The 22,256-nt window shown below is 53.9% G+C and overlaps 1 protein-coding gene across 1 annotated transcript; it reads left to right on the top strand.

Moving 5' to 3' along the window:
• Positions 1 to 7: 7 nt before the first annotated feature.
• On the top strand, positions 8 to 21,674 carry LOC144677999 (zinc finger protein ubi-d4-like). The gene is made up of 10 exons (XM_078537937.1): positions 8 to 113; positions 1,469 to 1,632; positions 4,547 to 4,639; positions 5,673 to 5,757; positions 15,047 to 15,178; positions 17,078 to 17,116; positions 17,747 to 17,875; positions 19,077 to 19,189; positions 20,604 to 20,685; positions 21,403 to 21,674. The coding sequence occupies exons 1-10, from the start codon at positions 8 to 10 to the stop codon at positions 21,483 to 21,485; spliced, it is 1,026 nt and encodes a 341-aa protein (XP_078394063.1). The 3' UTR covers positions 21,486 to 21,674.
• Positions 21,675 to 22,256: the final 582 nt, after the last annotated feature.

Genomic DNA, 22,256 nt, shown 5'->3' on the forward strand with positions numbered 1-22,256 from the left:
TGCAGGAATGGCCCCAGGACAACTGTACACTTATCCTGCCCGTCGCTGGAGGAAGAAGAGGAGAGCTCACCCCCCTGAGGACCCTCATCTCAGCTTTGCAGCTCTCAAACCAGGTACTGGGGTTAATCAGCCGCTCGGCTCTGAGAGAATTGTTAAATAATATATGTCCCTGACCCCAGTGAAGAGCTAATGGCTCTGGCAGAGAGCCCAGTTCTCCTGGGTGTGGTACGTCAGCATTGCACATGAAACAATACCCAGATGATTGAAATCGCCATAGTAACAAGCACCAACCTACGGCTGTCTTTTAAAAAATCAGGAATTTTCGGTACTTTTCCTGCTCACAGGCAGCAGCCCCACTGCACTACTCAAATCCTCCTTCTGAACATCTCCCTTCCCATCAGCCCTATCCTCTCCCTGTGCAGACACGTCCTCTCCCTGTGCAGACACGTCCTCTCCCTGTGCAGACACGTCCTCTCCCTGTGTAGACACGTCCTCTCCCTGTGCAGACACGTCCTCTCCCTGTGCAGACACGTCCTCTCCCTGTGCGGACATATTCTGCACAGCCCAACGTTCCATCCTTAACAACCTCCCACATTCATCATCAGCTACCAAGCCCTGAAGTATTCAGTATCTACCTGCCCTGGGAGTGTTTTGATGGGGACAGTGTAGAGGGAGCCTTACTCTGTATCTAACCCCGCGCTGGACCTGTCCTGGGAGTGTTTGATGGGGACAGTGTAGAGGGAGCTTTACTCTGTATCTAACCCCGTGCTGTAACTGTCCTGGGAGTGTTTGATGGGGACAGTGTAGAGGGAGCTTTACTCTGTATCTAACCTCGTGCTGTACCTGTCCTGGGAGTGTTTTGATGGTGACAGTGTAGAGGGAGCTTTACTCTGTATCTAACCCCGTGCTGTACCTGTCCTGGGAGTGTTTAATGGGGACAGTGTAGAGGGAGCTTTACTCTGTATCTAACCCCATGCTGTACCTGCCCTGGGAGTGTTTGATGGGGACGGTGTAGAGGGAGCTTTACTCTGTATCTAACCCCGTGCTGTACCTGCCCTGGGAGTGTTTGATGGGGACGGTGTAGAGGGAGCTTTACTCTGTATCTAACCCCGTGCTGTACCTGCCCTGGGAGTGTTTGATGGGGACAGTGTAGAGGGAGCTTTACTCTGTATCTAACCCCGTGCTGTACCTGTCCTGGGAGTGTTTGATGGGGATGGTGTAGAGGGAGCTTTACTCTGTATCTAACCCCATGCTGTACCTGTCCTGGGAGTGTTTGATGGGGATGGTGTAGAGGGAGCTTTACTCTGTATCTAACCCCGTGCTGTACCTGTCCTGGGAGCCTGAAATTGAAAAACAGTGACCCCCTTAGTACGTAATTCACAAAGGAAGTGAAGTTTTAAACAGTGTTGTTTTTGAACTCGAGCATCGTGGCTCCATCAGTGTGAACTGTTCTCTCTTGATTCTATAGAGCTGGATTTGGGGTTGAAGAAAGACAGTCTCGTGCCCCCTGATGGCAGTAGTCTGGAGGCATTGCTGCGAGGGGAGGCAGTGGATAAACAGCGAGGACTATCCGACCACCGAGATGACGACAGCCTTAATGACTACCCTGTGAACAACAGCAGAGCGAGGAAGGTGTGCGAGTCTCTTGCCTGTATTTGCAGCACACTTGTTGATGCCCAGAAGGAATGGAGTTCTTTGTCACAATGATTTTACTACAGAGCTGGCACAGAGCTGGAACTTGATTGATCTCATCACTGGGAGGTGGATATTTGCTACATAGGTCTGAAAGTGTAGCTGTCATTATGTAGGAAGCACAGTGGCCAATTAGTGCACAGCAAGCTCCCACAAACAGCAATGTGATAAGGACCCAGATCACCTGTTTTTAGTGATGTTGGGTGAGGGATAAATATTGGCCCCAGGACACCGGGGAGAACTCCCCCCTGCTCTTCTTCCAATAGTGGCTGTGGGATCTTTTACACCCACCCGAGAGGGCAGACGGGGCCTCGGTTTAATGTCTCATCCTGAAAGGCAGCTGCTCTGACAGTGCAGTACTCCCTCAGTACTGACCCTCCGACAGTGCGGCGCTCCCTCAACACTGACCCTCCGACAGTGCGGCGCTCCCTCAGTACCGATCCTCTGATAGTGCAGCACTCCCTCAGTACTGACTCTCTGAGAATGTGGTGCTCCCTCAGCACTGACCCTCCGACAGCGCGGCACTCCCTCAATACTGACCCTCCGACGGTGCGGCGCTCCCTCAATACTGACCCTCCGAAGGTGTGGCGCTCCCTCAATACTGACCCTCCGACGGTGCGGCACTCCCTCAGTACTGACCCTCCGACAGTGCGGTGCTCCTTCAGTATTGACCCTCCGACAGTGCTGCACTCCCTCAGTACTGACCCTCCAGCAGTGCAGTGCTCCCTCAGCACTGACCCTCCGACCGTGCGGCGCACCCTCAGCACTGACCCTCCGACCGTGCGGTGCTCCCTCAGCACTGACCCTCCGACCGTGCGGTGCTCCCTCAGCACTGACCCTCCGACAGTGCGGCGCTCCCTCAGCACTGACCCTCCGACAGTGCGGCGCTCCCTCAGCACTGACCGTCCGACAGTGCGGCGTTCCTGTTGTATTATTGGTTGAACTCTCAGTAGTGAGCTGGGCGAGTGGAATTAGTGGGATGTTGGAGGTCAGAGAGATTCGTGTGGGTGAAGAGTGGGATTGGATTGCGTGGGTTATTCAATGGTGCGGAGAGTGAGGGGAGAGTGAGACGGTATTAGACTGTATGGGATATTCAAGGGTGCTGGGAGAGAGGGATTAGACTGGGTGGGATATTAAAGGGTGGGGGGCGTGAGGGGGAGAGTGGGATTAGACTGGTGGGATATTAAAGGGTGAGGGGGAGAGTGGGATTAGTCTGGGTGGGATGTTAAAGGATGCGGAGAGTGAGGGGAGAGTGAGGCGGTATTAGACTGGGTGGGATATTAAAGGCTGCGGAGAGTGAGGGGAGAGGGGGATTAGGCTGGGTGGGATATTAAAGGCTGCAGAGAGTGCGATTATACTGGGTGGGATATTAAAGGTTTCGTGGAGTGAAGGGGAGACTGAGGTGGGGTTCGATTTTGTGGGATATTAAAAGGTGCAGAGAGTGGTGGTGGGTGGATGAGCTGAGATTAGATTGGGTGGGATATTAAAAGGTGGTGTGGGGTATGATTAAGTTGCGTGAGATATTAAAGGGTGCAAAGAGTGGTGTGGGTGAGGTGGGGTTAGATTGAGTGGGATATTAAAGGGTTTGGGGAGTGAGGGGGAGAGTGGGATTAGACTGGTTGGGATATTTAAGGGTGCTGGGAGTGAGGGGGAGAGTGGGATTAGACTGGGTGGGATATTAAAGGGTGTGGGGAGTGAGGGAGAGAGTGGGATTAGACTGGGTGGGATATTAAAGGGTGCGGGGAGTGAGGGGGAGAGTGGGATTAGACTGGGTGGGATATTAAAGGGTGTGGGGAGTGAGGGGGAGAGTGGGATTAGACTGGGTGGGATATTAAAGGGTGCGGGGAGTGAGGGGGAGAGTGGGATTAGACTGGGTGGGATATTAAAGGGTGCGGGGAGAGTGGGGTTAGATTGGGTGGGATATTAAAGGGTGTGGGGAGAGACGTGGAGAGTGGGATTAGATTGGGTGGGATATTAAAGGGTGAGGGGAGTGGGGGGGAGAGTGGGATTAGACTGGGTGGGATATTAATGGGTGTGGGGAGTGAGGGAGAGCCAGATTAGGCTGCCTGGGATATTAAAGGGAGTGGGGTTTGAGGATAAGAGTGATATTAGGCTGTGTGGGATGTTAAAGGGTGCGGGGAGTGAGGGGGAGAGTGGGATTTGACTGGGTGGGATATTAAAGGGTGAGGGGAGAGTGGGGTTAGATTGGGTGGGATATTAAAGGGTGTGGGGAGAGACGTGGAGAGTGGGATTAGATTGGGTGGGATATTAAAGGGTGAGGGGAGTGAGGGGGAGAGTGGGATTAGACTGGGTGGGATATTAATGGGTGTGGGGAGTGAGGGAGAGCCAGATTAGGCTGCCTGGGATATTAAAGGGAGTGGGGTTTGAGGATAAGAGTGATATTAGGCTGTGTGGGATGTTAAAGGGTGCGGGGAGTGAGGGGGAGAGTGGGATTTGACTGGGTGGGATATTAAAGGGTGCGGGGAGTGAGGGGGAGTGTGTTTAGATTGGGTGGGATAGTAAAGGGTGTGGGGAGTGAGGGGAAGAGTGTTTAGATTGGGTGGGATAGTAAAGGATGTGGGGAGTGAGGGGAAGAGTGTTTAGATTGGGTGGGATAGTAAAGGGTGTGGGGAGTGAGGGGAAGAGTGTTTAGATTGGGTGGGATAGTAAAGGATGTGGGGAGTGAGGGGAAGAGTGTTTAGATTGGGTGGGATATTAACGGGTGTGGGGAGTGAGAGGAGAGTGGATTTAGTTTGGGTGGGATATTAAAGGGCGCGAGGAATTGTTGGGTGGTCTGATTCTTTCTCCAATCGTTCTATGGGGAAAGTTTATGATATCCTGGTTTTGTTTGCAGAGAATCCTGGATCCGGATGATTTCCTGGACGATCTGGATGATGAAGATTATGAGGAAGATCTCCCGAAACGTCGGAGTAAAGGCCGAGCCAAGGTAACTGATAGTGATTCACCAGTGATGGTATAGACTGTGGTCCCACTGCTAAGAAGCAGGCGGCTGTTTAGCTCATTGCCGTCCACTCCTACCCTGATTTACCTCTCATCTCCTCCATCCTGGCATTGCTCTCCTGCAAACTAATGGCGCAAACCCCACGCCACGTGCCATCCCTTGTTCAACCATTGATGATAAAACCTTCAGCCCTCTAACCTTCTCTTCTCTTCCTCCATCATCGCCTTTACCAACCTCCTTTTCAGCAGTGAGCTCTCCTGGTTATCCCTCCTCCCATTCCTTCATGAATTTACAGCACAGCTCAGGCCATTCGGCCGAACCCGTTTTTATGATCCACAGGAACCTCTTTGCACCCCTGCTCAACCTTAAAGGGCCCTGCCTTAACCAAGCAGATGCTCCCATGTGTTGTACTATATAACAGTCCTTTCCTTATAAAACATCCTGACTTACTCTATGCTAACTCACACCGGTTCCATTCACCCATCACCACTAACCCACCCCATCCCCACCCTGCTTGCTGACCTGCCCAGTTCAGCAACACCTCGATTTTAAAATTCTCAGGCCTGTTTCCGAATCTTTCCATGGCCCCCTCATCCCCGCCCCTTTAACTTCCTGCAGCCCCTTACAACCCCTCGAAATCTCTGCGACTCACCATTTCTGGCTTCGTGACCATCCCCCCGATTCCCCACCGCTCCACCTTTGGCGGCCGTGCCTTCAGCTGCCTGGGGCCCTGAGCTCCGGAATTCCGCCCCCCTAAACCTCAACCTCTCTCTCTCTCTCTCTCACTCTCTCTCTCCCTTCCCCCCCCCGCCCCTTCTCCCCTTTAAGCCGCTCCTTAAAACCGACTTCTTTCACCGCCCGTCTAGTCATCTGTCCCTCACATCTCTCTGTGATTCAGGGCCAAATTCTGTCTGAGTTAGACCATAAGACATAGGAGCAGAAATTAGGCCATTCGGCCCACAAGTTGATTTTGGCAGATTTGCTGAGGGTAAGCTGTTTTGTCTATCCATCCAATCAGGGTAAAGGAGTTGGCAGGAGTGCAAGAAAGAAAGCAATGGATGCTGCTGCAATCGAGGATCGAGAGAAACCATATGCTTGTGACAGTAAGTACCGTGTCTCCACCCCTTCCAGCAGCCTGACTTGCTGTGGTCATTCTGTAATTCATTCTCTCTCCTCTCCTTAAATCTATATCACTCCTTTTCCCCATTATTCTCTTCTCCCCCCCCACCCCCCCACCACCACCACCACCACCACCACCACCAACCCAATCCCATCCTATGAAGACTGGAATGAGGAAGGCTGTGTGCTCATTGGGCTGCTCCTGTATGAATGCACCCTCCAGTGCTATTGCTGGAGTCCTGGGAATGGGTGGGAGTGAGAAGCCCTACGTGGGAGCGGTGGCCTGGATTAGATTCTCCCGCCATTAGTGTTGAGATGTGCAGAGATTTCTCTTATTCATGTTTAACAGTTGAGAGCCGGCTAGGCCAGTGACTTGCCCTAATTTGCTCCCAGCGTTGCAGGTTGTTAGGGGTGGACAGTGAGAGATATGGTGGCGACAAGTGCACGGTTAATTCAATTGCTGAAAGCACACGGGCAGTTTGTACAGGGAGGCCGTCTCAATGCTGCACCTCTTCAAGCTGCCTTGAGTACGATGGCATGTCCTGTTACAGTACCAGAATGGTCAGAGCAGCAATCGAGAGAGCATCAGTTTACATCCCAGTGTGGGCAGTTTTAATTGAATGTAAATCTGTCTTTGAGAATCTAGAAACAGAGAGCTTGGGTTCATGAATATTGCTGAAAAACAAGAGATACTGTGGAAACTTTTCATCTTGCACTCAGCAGGACAGACTCAAGACCGCCACATCTCAAAGGGAGCAACAATTTATACTGCATGGGAAGAGTATACTGATTGGCTGGCATGTCAACTCTCATTATTCACGACGTTGCCAAGGAGAATGCACCAGGGGACAATTGGCCCCTTTTGTTTAGCTTGAAAAAGGTGCAATGCCTGGTCATGTTCCACTAACAAATTAGAATTAAACAAAAGCGTGGGGGGGAAATAGTTTCCTGATCCATTCTCCAGGGCAATGCCTCAGCCAGAGTTGACTTGCCAACCAAACAGCAGGATAAATTTTTGGGTCCTTTGAAATTTGGCATTCTTGCACCTGTCCACGAAAAGCTCCGGCGACGTCTTATCTTTAGTGATATGCCGAGCGACCGTACGCTGGATTGTCGTAAAAGCCCAACTGGTTCACGGACGCCCCTTTAGGGAAGGAGGCCTGGTGCCATTACCTAGTTTGGGGCTGTAGGTGACTCCAGGCCCTCACAGACGTGTCTGATTCTCAGTTGCAGTGGCCGCGCAAACCATTTCCGAAGCAGGCAGCAGTGAGAAGGCTCACCAGCACCTTCCCAGTGTGACTAAGGGATGGGTGATCAATACCGGCTTCACTAGCAACTCCTGCATCCCGAGAATGAATAAAAGGAAACTCATCAGAGATTAATGAATCCCCTGTCTACTCTAACAAGGAGTGAATAACACACTTGGGCAGCAGCATTGTCTAAATTCCAGAGATTTATGCAGCAGCGAGATAGTTACACAGGAGCAGAGAGGCAGTGCAGGGAACTAGTAATACAGTAATAGACTTAGACAATACACAAACTGTTTCATTGCAAGAGCACATTGCCAGGGGCCTGAGACTGAATCTCTGGCAGATTGACGTTCCCTGGAGCTGCTCATAACCACCCCACCCCCACCCCCATCCTGATGGTAGAGTTGGTGTTCCAGGGATCTCGTTTCCCTGGGTTGTATGGTCCACCTACCTCAATGCCTGTCTCTAATCAAGCAATTCCCCCCCCACCCCCACCCCCCCCCGCCTCCGGCTGAGATAGTTTAAAATGTGGCATGTCTGGTTCGGCTTTGAGCAAAGCTTCCTTCACTGGGGATGTGATTCCTGGCATGTACAGTGAATACTTGGCGGCGCATGAAGCTATTCCCATATCTGAAGTGCTTTATGAAACCTGGTACCCGCCTCCCTAATATCCCCCATTGATCTACAAGCCACCAATAATGTGATGAGCGGCCAGTAACAAATCGCTGTATCCTGAAGGGAAAGCTGGAGGGCAGCTCGTCAGCTCCAGGGCTCCGTTTGGAGTGAGGTAGGGAAAGACGGCCTCTCTGTTAACCCCAGTTTCACAGCCGTGCCACGTGAATGATCGTCGGTTGATTTGCCGGTGTCCTGCGCACAGAGGAACCTGATTTTCACTTGGGGGTGAGAGTGTGGATTGGGAAAGACTCGCGCTTTCTGGAGCTGTAACCCAAGCTGCACCATTCACCTGCTCACATTGAGGTCAGCCAGGTGACAAACCTGTCCTTCAACACCTAGGACCCCAGTGACTGACCTCAAAGATAATAAACTGCGACCTCTGTACAGTTTGCTACTCCCCTCACTGTTTCCAGATGGTTTTATGATCAGTCTGTAAACCGTACAATGTCAGTAATCCTTGCGAGGTCACTGATCACTCATTTAATATCAGACAAAACTAAAACACCATCAGTAAGGGCCTTGCAATGATGCCCTGCACAGTATCAGAGGTACGCTGTACAATATCAGTATCTAACCCATCTAAAATATTGATAATTACCCACATCATATTGACAATAGTAACGCATGGAGTAGCAGGCTTAGCCATACAGTAGGATGAGAACCTGGGCGGTGTCGCCGGGGAGCTGGGCAGTTTTGCCAGTAATGCCCCAGCCAATATTGCTGATACCCCTTTATAATATCACTATTCAGTACCACATTGGCAATAATATACAAACACTAGGAGCTCACTGAATATCGGCAGTGACAATCCATACAATATCACTCCCAAAGTATCGGCATTAATCCATGCAATATTTACTCGACTACCCAGTACATTGTTGGCAATGCTGGCTCTGTTGACGGTGATACCCAAGCAACGTTGACAATGTTAACCCTTAGAAATATTATTGATAAAATGGCGATAATATTCCATAAAGATATTGGTGACATTAGCCCGGGCTGTATCATTGGCAACTTGTACAATATTAATGATAGTAGCTTGTACAATATCAGCAATAATAACCTTTATAAACATTGGTGTTAAGTTTGCTGTATCTTGTGATAGTTGCCAGCATTGCCTTGACCTTGGCAGTATTGGCAGTGATGGCCTATATATAATACTGGGGAGAATAACCAATGTTAAAACTTGAGGCTTTAGTCACTTTCCCTGTTCTTGTTCCGGGGAGACTGAGGAACGTCCTTTGTTTCGATTCTTGCTGGTGACCTGTGGCCAGACCCGCTCACGTTAGGGCTGTAATGTTGCCTCTTGTGCTGAAGCTGCTGGCTCTTACCGCTAAACCCATCCCCAGACTGTGGCCTGCGCCAACTCCAGAAATGCCCTGTCGGCCGGCCCCTGGTGCTGTGTAGACCCCGTTTCAGACTAAAACAGAACGGAGTTCGGGGCTGTGTGGGATTCAGGGTATCAGGGAGCCGCTGTGCTCGATATAGGGACATTAAGGATTGAAGTGAGTCTCGGACTGTAAGCATGTCTGAACGTGGAGTTGTTTAGCATGATCTGCATGACGCCCTCCTCTGGCACTGAGTTATTCTGACCTCCTGGTTCTTATTTTCTCTTTTTTTTCTAAAATTAAAAGGAAGCCGCACCTGTTCTTTCAGATCTTTTCACTCTCTTTATCTTCTCTGTTGCAGATAGATGCAAACAAAAGCATAACTCCAAACCTTCTTCTGAAAGAGGTATTCTGGAGCTTCTCGCTGTCCTCTTCCTTGTCCGCCTGTGTCTCCTCCTTCTGTCTGTGACTTTCCTTTGGTTCTGGTTTCCTGTATGTGTTGCTTTGGGGGGTGGGGGGGGGAGGGGATGGGCGGGGTGGGAGGTGACGGGGGTGAGGGGAGGCTTGTGGGTGGGTGGAAGAGTTGGTGAAAACGTCAGCGTGCACTCGCCCCGCTGTGTGGCTTGGCCTTGCAGCTCGGCGATGTTCTTGGTGCAGTGTCGTGCCTCGTGTCTGAAAGGTAGTACAGGGGGAAGGATTCCAGCTGCCCTGTCCCTGAGCTAATGGTGAGGAGAGGGAGGGAAGGCACCAGTTTCCTATCGCTACCCAGTCGGCAAATGCATGTGGTGGACCGTTTGGAGGCGATGCTGCCCATGGTCGATTAGCCTACCGGTGCACTGCCTGTCGCTGGCATCTCAGGTCAGGGTCAGTGACACAGAACAGCATAAATCGCCTGTCCTTCACTCCCCTGAAGCTGCCGACTGTTTTACCATTTTAACTGTTTGAGGTGAAGCCCAGCTGGGAAAGTAACGGTGAAGCAACTGGGTTTCCATTGAACCCCCTCTCTCAATGTATAACAACAAAATAATGATTATTATTTAGTGAATTCAAATCCCTGAAGCCAACTGAGAGCCTCATCATTCGCTGAGTTTAAGGTGATCAGGCAGCCACTTAGTCTGTAGAGGGGACGTTACCCAGCCTGCGGAGGGGGGGGCGCCCGGCCTGCGGGGGGAGGGGAGGCCACTCGGCCTGCGGAGGGGGAGGGTTCTGGATATTGTGCAGCATTGTTTGTATCTCTCCAGAAGTGCACGAGAAGTTTGAACTGAGGCCCCAGTGGTGGGATTGGCTGCACAGGGTCCCTGGCCTGAACCTGTTTAGCAGGGACCACTCTTGTCGTTGTCGCTCACACCAGCCATTCGACAGAAAGGGTTTGTGACAAGGACCTTGTTAGTGCCTTGTCATGTTTGCCATTCCTTCATCCAAAGGGTGTCTGCTGGTGGGCCTTGCTCAGGAAGGGTGTTCCATAGGGAGCGCCAAGATAGGAGGCGGGCAGTAAGTGGGTTGCAGTGTGTGGTGGTAAGTGTGGAGCAGTGTGTGGTGCTGTCAGCCAGCCTGTATGTTGTCGTCAGTGGATGAGTGGGGGATGGGTGTTGTTTGCGAGGACAGGAAGGCCGGGGTGGGGTGTTGAGTGGAGGGTACCGGGTATGATGTGCACTGTTGCATTCAGTTGAATGGCAACGAGGTTTCTGGTTTTGACCTTTGTCTGTTGTGTTGAAGAAAACAGCAGTAATGAAACTAACTGTGCAGTGGTGCAGTTTCAGTTCTGCCCAGATCTCTCTGCAGTTTTGTGTGTGCAGAGTTTGTCGATGAAGTGACAGGGTGGATGTTGAGAGGATGTTTCCTCCCACGTGGGGAATCTAGATCTAGGGGGCACAGTTTCAGGATAAGGGGTCTCCCATTTAAGATGGAGATGAGGAAATTCCTCTCTCAGAGAGTCATTCGTCTGTGACATTCTCCCCCCCGCCCCCCCCAGAGAGCAGTGGAGGCTGGGTCACTGAATATATTCAAGACTGAGTTAGGCAGATTTTTGATCGACCAGAGAGTTGAGGTTTATGGTGAACAGAGTGGAAAGTGGAGTTAAGGTCACAATCAGGTGATCCATGATCTTATTGAATGGCGGAGCAGGCTCGAGGGGCCGAATGGCCGACTCCTGCTCCTAGTTCTGATGATCTTCTGTGTCGTTATGCCTGGCGTAGTATTAAAAAGTAGGAGGGCCCTAAGCTTTGTGTTTTGGGCCAGTTACGTTGAGGCTGAAGAGTGTGGTGAAGGGAGGGAGGCAGCACAGTCTGCACAGGGTTTAATCCATAGCCACCTCCAGCTGCGAGTAGAAACTGGCCCCGCTAGTCCGGCTTAGGGTTTACCCAGTGACGAGCCAATACCACCAGAGCTGCCGGCCCTGGAAATGAGACATACCGTGGTGTAGAGGGCTCCTCTGGGCCTGGAGAGCTCATGCCTAGAGTTGGGACAGTGTTTGTCAGACAGTGCAGCCTGAACTTCACTCTCAGAAAAGATTACGCATTCAAATCTTTTCACAGTTCAACAGAGCTCCACTGAAATATCTTTCCTGTTTGAAGTGATCTGAAGGTGTGATAGCTGATAAATTCCTTCCCTTCTGGTCGGCCTTTCAAATCTTTCACCACCTCTGCCCTGTTGTCTGCCCACCCAACTCCCAAACTGCTCTGTGATATTTGACAGAATATTCTTCAGTAAATCAATCCAGTACCTTCCAGCACCTCAGGCTGTCCCAAAGTGCTACATGCCCATTGAACTGCACTGACCCTCCGACAGTGCGGCGCTCCCTCAGTACTGACCCTCCGACAGTGCGGCGCTCCCTCAGCACTGACCCTCCAACAGCGCGGCACTCCCTCAGGACTGACCCTCCAACAGTGCAGCGCTCCCTCAGTAATGTCCCTCCCACAGTGCGGCACTCCCTCAGCACTGACCCTCCGACAGTGCGGTGCTCCCTCAGTACTGACCCTCCGAAAGTGCGGTGCTCCCTCACTACTGACCCTCCGACAGTGAGGTGCTCCCTCAGCACTGACCCTCCGACAGTGCAGTGCTCCCTCAGCACTGACCCTCCGACAGTGCGGCGCTCCCTCAGCACTGACCCTCCGACAGTGCGGCGCTCCCTCAGCACTGACCCTCCGACAGTGCGGCGCTCCCTCAGCACTGACCCTCCGACAGTGCGGCGCTCCCTCAGCACTGACCCTCCGACAGTGCGGCGCTCCCTCAGCACTGACCCTCCGACAGTGCGGCACTCCCTCAGCACTGACCCTCCGACAGTGCGGCACTCCCTCAGTACTGACCCTCCGACAGTGCGGCGCTCCCTCAGCACTGACCCCCCCAACAATGCAGCACTCCCTCAGCACTGACCCTCTGACAGTGCGGCGCTCCCTCAGCACTGACCCTCCGACAGTGCGGTGCTCCCTCATTACTGACCCTCCGACAGTGCGGCGCTCCCTCAGTACTGACCCTCCCACAGTGCGACGCTCCCTCAGCACTGACCCTCCGACAGTGCGGCGCTCCCTCAGTACTGACCCTCCGACAGTGCGGCGCTCCCTCAGCACTGACCCTCCGACAGTGCGGCGCTCCCTCAGTACTGACCCTCCGACAGTGCGGCGCTCCCTCAGTACTGACCCTCCGACAGTGCGGCGCTCCCTCAGTACTGACCCTCCGACAATGCGGCACTCCCTCAGCACTGACCCTCCGACAGTGCGGCTCTCCCTCAGTACTGACCCTCCGACAGTGCGGCTCTCCCTCAGTGCTGACCCTGGGAGTGGATTTGAGACTCTGGGTTGGGGCTTGAACCCACGACTTTCTGACTTTGAGGCACTTTAACGATTGCTCAGCTTTTCAACCTCCCTCTAGGGATGAACATGTAGTGGAGATAATTTGTGTTGTTGTGCAGCGCAGTGAAGAGAGTGTAGCTCTCTCTCTGCTCAGAAGTGGAGGTTGTGTTTTTAGGTTTGTGTTTTTTTTGGCGCTCGGAGTGCCAGTTGAGTCCTCGATGTCTGTGACCCAGCTCACAGCCACTCACCATTTCTCCCTGTCACTGCAGTGCACTCCCTCAGCGAGAAAGCCCTTTATGTGATGCTTCCATAGTTAACTGAGTTTTCTGCTGAACGTAGTTGATCTTGGAAGGTAGAAGAGTAAACCTTTATTAAATTATGCCTCTGTCTATAAACTGCATTAAATATTGACATGAATAATGTACAGTAGCAATAGGACGTGGTGGAATATCAGTCATTACTGTCTTAACAAGCCCTCCTCAGGGCAGGCAAATAAATGCAACCAGGTGCCTAAGGATCAGTCCTTCTGTGACTTATTAAGCTGGCTGCCTGGGAAGACACACCGGTCTCTCTCTGCCTCCCTCCCTGCCTTTATCCCTCTCTCGCTCTCTCTAGCATTCTCTCTCTCTCTTGTGCTCTCTCGCTCATTCTCCCTCGCTCTCTCTCGCCTTCTTGCTCTCTCACTTTCTCTCTCCCTCTAGCTCTCTCTCCCTAGCTCTGTCTCTCTCTAGCTCTCTCTCTCTCTGTCTCTAGCGCGCTCTCTCTAGCGCCCGCCTGTTTGAGCTCTCGCTAGCGCCCGCCCGCTCGCGCTCTCTCTAGCGCCCGCCCGCTCGCGCTCTCTCTAGCGCCCGCCCGCTCGCGCTCTCTCAAGCGCCCGCCCGCTCGCGCTCTCTCTAGCGCCCGCCCGCTCGCGCTCTCTCTAGCGCCCGCCCGCTCGCGCTCTCTCTAGCGCCCGCCCGCTCGCGCTCTCTCTAGCGCCCGCCCGCTCGCGCTCTCTCTAGCGCCCGCCCGCTCGCGCGCTCTCTAGCGCCCGCCCGCTCGCGCGCTCTCTAGCGCCCGCCCGCTCGCGCGCTCTCTAGCGCCCGCCCGCTCGCGCTCTCTCTAGCGCCCGCCCGCTCGCGCTCTCTCTAGCGCCCGCCCGCTCGCGCTCTCTCTAGCGCCCGCCCGCTCGCGCTCTCTCTAGCGCCCGCCCGCTCGCGCTCTCTCTAGCGCCCGCCCCCTCGCGCGCTCTCTAGCGCCCGCCCCCTCGCGCTCTCTCTAGCGCCCGCCCGCTCGCGCTCTCTCTAGCGCCCGCCCGCTCGCGCTCTCTCTAGCGCCCGCCCGCTCGCGCGCTCTCTAGCGCTCGCGCGCTCTCTAGCGCCCGCCCGCTCGCGCGCTCTCTAGCGCCCGCCCGCTCGCGCGCTCTCTAGCGCCCGCCCGCTCGCGCGCTCTCTAGCGCCCGCCCGCTCGCGCGCTCTCTAGCGCCCGCCCGCTCGCGCGCTCTCTAGCGCCCGCCCGCTCGCGCGCTCTCTAGCGCCCGCCCGCCCGCTCGCGCGCTCTCTAGCGCCCGCCCGCTCGCGCGCTCTCTCTCTCGCGCGCCCGCTCGCGCGCTCTCTCTCTCACGCGCCCGCTCGCGCGCTCTCTCTCGCGCGCCCGCTCTCTCTCTCTCGCGCGCCCGCTCTCTCTCTCTCTCGCGCCCGCTCTCTCTCTCTCTCGCGCCCGCTCTCTCTCTCTCTCGCGCCCGCTCTCTCTCTCTCGCGCCCGCTCTCTCTCTCTCGCGCCCGCTCTCTCTCTCTCGCGCCCGCTCGCTCTCTCTCTCGCGCCTGCTCGCTCGCTCTCTCCCCTCCCCTCCCCACCCTCTCATTCCCCAATTCCTGTTTTATTTTGCCTGTTTACCTAGCTGCTCATATGCAGTTAATTTGCTGAAAAGAACCTCTCTATCGTGAGGAATGAATCAAGAGCATGGTGATTCTGGGTTTGGTGTATTCCGGGTTTGGTGTACACGCCCTCCCAGCTCTGGTGATTCCGGGTTTGGTGTACACATCCTCCCAGCTCTGGTGTATTCCGGGTTTGGTGTACACACCCTCCCGGCTCTGGTGGTTCCGGGTTTGGTGTACTCCTGTAGTGTGATGCTGTACACACCCTCCCAGCTCTGGTTATGTTTTGGACACTTTGTGTTTAGTCACCTTGTTTCTGTTGCTCGGGCTCGCTTCTTGAATTCTTCTTTCTTTTCCTCCCTCCTCCCCCTGACAGTCTGTGGCAAGCGTTACAAGAATCGCCCAGGCCTCAGCTATCACTACGCACATTCCCACCTGGCGGATGAAGAGGGCGACGACGAGAAAGACCTGGAACCTCAGATCCCCATATCCCACAGAAGGGAGGAACGTAAGTGTGCGTGCCTGTAATCTTTCTATTTACTTGGGGTGGGGTGGGGGGAGGCGGGGGCGCGCTTGGGAGCATGTCTAACATTGGTATCAACCAGCCGCCCCTTAAACCGACAACCGGCTGGAATATACTGCCTGGAAGGGCAGCGGGAACACATTTAACAGCAACTTTCAAAAGGGGAAATGGATAAACACTTAAAAAAAAGAAAAAAATAGCGGGACTGTGGGGGAAAGAGCTGGTGGGGGGTGCGGGGGGTGCGGGCGGTGTGGGTAATGGGACTAATTGCATTGACCTTTCAGAGCCACCACAGACATGATGGGCTGAATGGCCTCCTTCTGAACTGTATCAGTTTGTGATTTCACCTGCTGAATGATGAAGTTTTTTTCAGAAACCAAAGGATTTCTTTGAGGCCCTTTGTATGTTGAGGTTTGACCCTCCCACCCTGTGCAATGAATAGGGTGCTCTGGGTGGTTTGGAGACTTACTCCTCCAGGCTGTTGGCTGGTGCCAGGGGACAGCAACGTTGGCACTGGCGGTGGCCATACTGACAGACTGCTCAGGAGCAGTGTGAGCCTGAGGCAGTGGGTGTGGTCGGGCTGTTCAGTGGAAGGTGAGCAGACTCCCTCCGTTTTGGAAGCAGCTATTGGAACGTGACTCGTGTTTAGAAGATTGTGGGGTTAATCAGTCTCAAATGCAAAGTTTTCAGAAGAACCTGTTTCCTTTTCTGAGGTGGAGGGGATAATCGAGGACAAAGGGGACAGAAAATTCCAGCCAGGCCATTCAGGGGGGATGCCTTCACCCAAAGGGTAGTGGAAGCCTGGAACACACCCCCTAGGTTATTGAGTTAGGTTATCCAAGGATATGGAGTGAAGATGAGTAAATTATCCTGAGGAACAGATCAACTGTGATCTAACTGAATGGCAGAACAGGTTCAAGAAGCTGAATGGCCACCTCCTGTTCCTGTGTAACAGGCATGAGAGGGGCTGAACGGCCTCTTCCTGTTCCTGTGTAACAGGCTTGAGAGGGGCTGAACGGCCTCTTCCTGTTCCTGTGTAACAGGCATGAGAGGAGCTGAATGGCCTCTTCCTGTTCCTGTGTAACAGGCATGAGAGGAGCTGAATGGCCTCTTCCTGTTCCTGTGTAACAGGCTTGAGAGGGGCTGAATGGCCTCTTCCTGTTCCTGTGTAACAGGCTTGAGAGGGGCTGAACGGCCTCTTCCTGTTCCTGTGTAACAGGCTTGAGGGGGCTAAATGGCCTCCTGATCCTTTTTGCATTTGTCTACGTACTGGAGACTTCAGTTTTTTTCTTGGAATTCTTCCTAGTGTTGGTTCAGGGACCTTTCCTCATTCCATACTGATTTCTAGAATTTACATGCTCCTTCAATGCTCATGAGGTTAATATTCCAGCGGCACAAGGTGAGCTCTACAGACCTGGCAGTCCGTGGGATTGTTCTGTGCTGACTTAGCTCATCACAACAAAGACACAAGGTAGGGAGGGAGACAGTTGACCTCAGCGCTGTTTGTCATAGAGCAAGAGGGGGGGAGGTGGCGGGGGCTGAGCCGGTCATGATTCCTGTTCGCGGACTGGTGATGCCCTGCTGGAGATTGTGTACGTTCGGACGTTGGGTGGAGATGGTACGGGACCTGACTCTGATGCCTCCTGCAGTCGAGCAGCCTGCTGGCACCATGTGCATGGAGAAAATGGGGCGCTGGTGGCGAGGTGCCAGATTGCGGTGAACACTTTTCCAAGCGTACCTCCATGAGAGTCAGCCCCACGGCCTGTTTTCGAGCCCAGGAGAGTGTGTGTGAGACCCGGGAATCTGAGGCAAGGTTGGGGGTTTGTGTTTACAGGAGAAGTACCAGAATGCTCTTTTCTCACTGTCCCCTTCTCTTCATTGCAGTGGGTCGACCTCCAGGCGACTTCAGAAAATTGAAAGCAGGTCTGGAGCAAACCTCTCTCTTACTGCCTTATTGTGTTGGGGTGTGAGGGGAGTGTCCGCGGTGGGGGATGGGGGAGCTGGCCAACTACCTGGGAGTGTAACCCAGCTGGCCGAGAGTCTGCTGCTGCTGCCCTTCAGCTCAGGAGGTGGGCAGGCCCTTGATAGGTTCCAAATACCTGCCGGCCGGCCTGCAGAGTTACTTCAGCTAGAATCTGACCTGTGGGGACCCCAGAAGGCCCTGTTGCTGCCAACATAAAGTATTGAAAGAATCTAACAGTGCAGATCGGAAGGACGTGTTCGGCCTCTCCCTCCCCTTGTCCACTGGGCTGTGCGAGGGAGTGGGCCAGCCTGCTCCAAGTGATGTTCCCCTGGCCGCCTGAGAGAACGAGCCTCCCAGGCGCTCGTCCGGCCAAGTCTGAAGCTGGGTTCACGTGCCCCGAGAATCCATCTCACCCCACAGAGAGGCAACGACCAGTTCATTCAGGGCAGGACAGACACCAGATTGGTACCCCCTCCCCCGCCTCCTATTTAGTGATGTTACTGTGTTAGTGCAGACAGTGAGCTGTGCCCAAATTAATGCCAGTTCCTGTGGTGTTCTGATGTTTTTTTGTTTCTGATTTGAACTCGCAGCGAAGAAAGGACCCGATGGTTTGGCTTTGCCCAACAATTACTGTGATTTTTGCCTGGGTGATTCAAGACTAAACAAGAAGACAGGACAGTCAGAGGAGCTGGTGTCGTGCTCTGACTGTGGCCGTTCAGGTACCCGAACTTTACCATCTGACATTGTACACAGAATTACAGGGAGGGCACCTCAAATTATCAGGCCATTCAGCCCGTCTGCTGGTGTTTCTGCCCCACACGAGCCTCCTCCCAACCCCCTCTCCATCTCCCCCCATCACCATATCCTCCTATTCCTTTCTCCCTCATGTGTTTATCCAGCTTCCCCCTTAAATGTATCGATACTATTCACCTCGACCACTCCCTGTGGGAGCGAGTCCCACATTCTCCCCACTCCCCGTGGGAGCGAGTCCCACATTCTCCCCACTCCCTGAGGGAGCGAGTCCCACATTCTCCCCACTCCCTGAGGGAGCGACTCCCACATTCTCCCCACTCCCTGAGGGAGCGAGTCCCACATTCTCCCCACTCCCCGTGGGAGCGAGTCCCACATTCTCCCCACTCCCCGTGGGAGCGAGTCCCACATTCTCCCCACTCCCCGTGGGAGCGAGTCCCACATTCTCCCCACTCCCCGTGGGAGCGAGTTCCACATTCTCCCCACTCCCTGTGGGAGCGAGTCCCACATTCTCCCCACTCCCCGTGGGAGCGAGTCCCACATTCTCCCCACTCCCCGTGGGAGCGAGTCCCACATTCTCCCCACTCCCCGTGGGAGCGAGTCCCACATTCTCCCCACTCCCCGTGGGAGCGAGTCCCACATTCTCCCCACTCCCCGTGGGAGCGAGTCCCACATTCTCCCCACTCTCTGGGTGAAGGAGTTTCTCCTGAATTCCCCATCGGATTTATTAGTGACTGTCTTATATCGATGGGCCCTAGTTCTGGTCTCTCCCCCCCCTCACCAACAAGGGGAAACATCTTCTCTACATCGACCCTATTGAAACCCCCTCCATCATTTTAAAGAGCTCGATCAAGTCACCCCCTCGGCCGTCTCTTTTCTAGAGAAAAGAGCCCCGGCCTGTTCAATCTTTCCTGATCGTTCTAACCTCTCAGTTTCTGGGATCGTCCTTGTCAATCTTTCTTACACATTCTCCACGATGTCTGTAGCCACCTTGGGCTAATCTGGGGACCAGGGACTGTAAGTAACACCAAGTATGAACAAAACTCTGTTTAGTTTAACTCATTTGAAAAGCCAGCATGTAAACGATGGGCCGAATGTGCTACGTGTGATTGTACGAGCAGGTATTTGGAATTGAGAAGCAGTGTGCTAAGTGAGTGGATCTGTTTCCAGGACACCCTTCTTGCCTCCAGTTCACACCAGTGATGATGGCTGCAGTGAAGACTTACCGGTGGCAATGTATCGAGTGTAAATGCTGCAACTTGTGCGGCACCTCAGAGAATGATGTAAGTACGGGGACCAGGTGGAGGGAGCACAAAATGTCACACGTCCATGCTCCTCTAAACTTGTAACAGAGGAAACCACAAGGGAGGATTAACTTCCTCTAAATCGCCCTTAACGGTTCAGGACAGCTTCACTTCTATCTGTTAAGTGCTAATAATACTTGCTGTTGCACAGTGTCAGCCGTGGTCTGGTAGGTAGCTCCCTCACCTCGGAGTCGGACACTTGTGGGTTTGAACCTCCATCCTAGAACACACAGTACCAGGCTGACACTCCCAGTGCAGTACTGAGGGAGTGCCGCACTGTCAGAGGATCAGTGCTGAGGGAGCGCCGCACTGTCAGAGGGTCAGTGCTGAGGGAGTGTTGCACTGTTGGAGGGCCAGTACTGAGGGAGGGTCACACTGTCCGAGCGGCAGTACTGAGGGAGCGTCGCACTGTCGGAGGGCCAGTACTGAGGGAGTGTCGCACTGTCGGAGGGTCAGTACTGAGGGAGTGTCCCACTGTCGGAGGGCCAGTACTGAGGGAGTGTCCCACTGTCGGAGGGTCAGTACTGAGGGGACGCCGCACTGTCGGAGGGTCAGTACTGAGGGAGTGTCACACTGTCGGAGGGTCAGTACTGAGGGAACGCCGCACTGTCGGAGGGTCAGTACTGAGGGAGCGTCGCACTGTCAAAGAGTCAGTACTGAGGGAGCGCCCCACTGTCGGAGGGTCAGTACTGAGGGTGTGGTGCACTGTCGGAGGATCAGTACTAAGGGAGCGCCGCTCTGTCGGAGGGTCAGTGCTGAGAGAGTGCCGCACTGTCGGAGGGTCAGTGCTGAGGGAGCGCCGCACTGTCGGAGAGTCAGTAATGAGGGAGCGCCGCACTGTCGGAGGGTCAGTACTGAGGGAGCGCCGCACTGTGGGGTGTTAGTACTGAGGGAGCTCCGCACTGTCGGAGAGTCAGTAATGAGGGAGCGCCGCACTGTCGGAGGGTCAGTACTGAGGGAGCGCCGCACTGTCGGAGGGTCAGTGCTGAGGGAGTGCCACACTGCCAGTGGTGCCGTCTTTCAGGATGAGACATTAAACCGAGGCCCCGTCTGCCCTCTCGGGTGGGTGTAAAAGATCCCACGGCCACTATTGAAAGAAGAGCAGGGGGGAGTTCTCCCCGGTGTCCTGGGGCCAGTGTTTATCCCTGAACCAACATCACTAAAAACAGATGATCTGGGTCATTGTCACTTTGATGTTAACGGGATCTTGCTGTGCACAAATTGGCTGCTGTGTTTCCTACATTACAACAGTGACTACACTTCAAAAAGTCCTTCATTGGCTGTGAAGCTCTTTGGGACGTCCTGAGGTGGTGAAAGCTGATGTTTCGCTGGTCAGGAGTGGCGATGGTCAGTGTTATCGCAGCTGATGGTGCGATGCTCTTGGTTTCTCTAGGACCAGCTCTTATTCTGTGATGACTGTGACCGTGGCTACCACATGTACTGCCTTACCCCACCAATGTCGGAGCCCCCTGAAGGTGAGCGGCCTCTTTATTCATTCCATAAGGGGTAAACAATCTTCCCCCTTCCCCGCCTTCACTGGCTGGTCTTTGCCAGTGGCTGGGAGGGGGCGCGGAGGGAGTGAGACAGGCTGCAAGTAGCCCTTCTGCACTCTGATTGGTCAGGCCCACCCTTTCGCTGCCCTCCCCAGCTGTACTGCCCCCACGTGTGGGCCCTGGTACTTCACCCATCGATCATTCCTCATATGGCACTGAGCAGTCGTTTGGGCTGGTGGTCTCTGGTAGGCATTGCCAGCTCACCTGATCGTGCTCTGTCCTTTCTCCGTTTGCCCTTTCCCCTGTCATAGTTTCCTTTCTACAACCCCAGTTGAACCTGGAGCCTGGTTGAACCTGGGCTCCCTGGGCACAGTAATACACTGACAGAGTGCGTACGGGCACTGCCCAGGTTTGTTGTGAACCTGGGGTTCGGGTCAGTTTGGCTCCTGTGATACTCTCGTCCACCAGAGGGCTTGACTGTCACACTTTCAATATACAGGAGACCAGTGTCCACCCAGGGCCTTGGGGGGGGGTGGTGGTGGTTTTATTGTTGTCATCCTCAGCAGTGGGGGGCTTCAGGCTGTGAATAGTACCCAGTCACCCAAGAAAGGAGAGAGAATTACCTTGAAATGACCTTGTTATCTTTCAGCCTCTGTACTCACGCACTTGTTTCCCCTCTCCCTTCCCTTTCTTTTACAGGAAGCTGGAGCTGTCGTCTGTGCCTGGATACTCTGAAGGAAAAGGCCTCAATTTACCAAAACCCCAACCCTCCTCCCTCCTAATGCACCCGTTTGGAAGTGTAGGGGCTCCGGTGGGGGCAGGGTGTAAGGGGGCATCAAGTGGCATTACAAGTGTTGTTAGTCAGTAAAACTCAGCAGCAGTGAGTAGCACTGTCTGCCAATCTCAGACAGTTACCTGTAGAGGCTTGTGTGTGTGTGTGTGTGTGTGTGTGTGTTTGTGTGTGTTCCTGTGTGTGTGCCTGTGTAGGGGTGTAGGGGGCGCTGAATATGTGTGTGTGTGTGTGTGTTCCTGTGTGTGTAGGGGGTGCTGTGTGTGTGTGTGTATAGAGGGTGCGCTGTGTGTGTGTGTGTTTCCTGTGTGTGTGTAGGGGGTTCTGAGTGTGTGTGTGTGTGTATTTGGGGCTGGGGGGTGATGTGTGTGGCTGTTTGGGGGAGAGGTTTTGGGTGTAGGTCTGGCTTTGTGTGTGCGCGTGTCTGTGTGTTTGTAGGGGATGCTGAGTGTGTGTATGTTTGGGGGTGTTTCAGGCTGTGTGTGGGGGTGGTTCTGGGCTGTGTGTTTGGGGGAGTTCTGGCTGTGTGTGTATGTGTGTGGAGGGGGGTTGCTGGGGTGGTTCTGGCTGTGTGTGTGGGGTGGTTTGTGGTGGGGTTCTGGCTGTGTGTGTTTGGGGCTCTGTGTGTCTGTGTGTGTGTGTGTGTGTGTGTGTGTGTGTGTGTGTGTGTGTGTGTGTGTGTTGAAGAGGCATGATGTGGCAGTTGCCTGTGTGGGGGTGTATTGCATACATCTTCCTTGCACCCTGTGAGAACACTACAATT

The sequence above is a fragment of the Cetorhinus maximus genome, unplaced genomic scaffold (genome assembly GCF_964194155.1).
Source record: "Cetorhinus maximus unplaced genomic scaffold, sCetMax3.hap1.1 HAP1_SCAFFOLD_3397, whole genome shotgun sequence".
Taxonomy (NCBI): domain Eukaryota; kingdom Metazoa; phylum Chordata; class Chondrichthyes; order Lamniformes; family Cetorhinidae; genus Cetorhinus; species Cetorhinus maximus.

What these genes read in the sequence shown, in the direction of transcription:
- LOC144677999 (XM_078537937.1), top strand. Translation starts at nt 8, where the DNA reads ATGGCCCCAGGACAACTGTACACTTATCCTGCCCGTCGCTGGAGGAAG. An exon ending in CTCTGACTGTGGCCGTTCAG is followed by an intron (nt 17,876 to 19,076) that starts GTACCCGAACTT and finishes ATCTGTTTCCAG; the next exon opens with GACACCCTTCTTGCCTCCAG. An exon ending in GCGGCACCTCAGAGAATGAT is followed by an intron (nt 19,190 to 20,603) that starts GTAAGTACGGGG and finishes TGGTTTCTCTAG; the next exon opens with GACCAGCTCTTATTCTGTGA.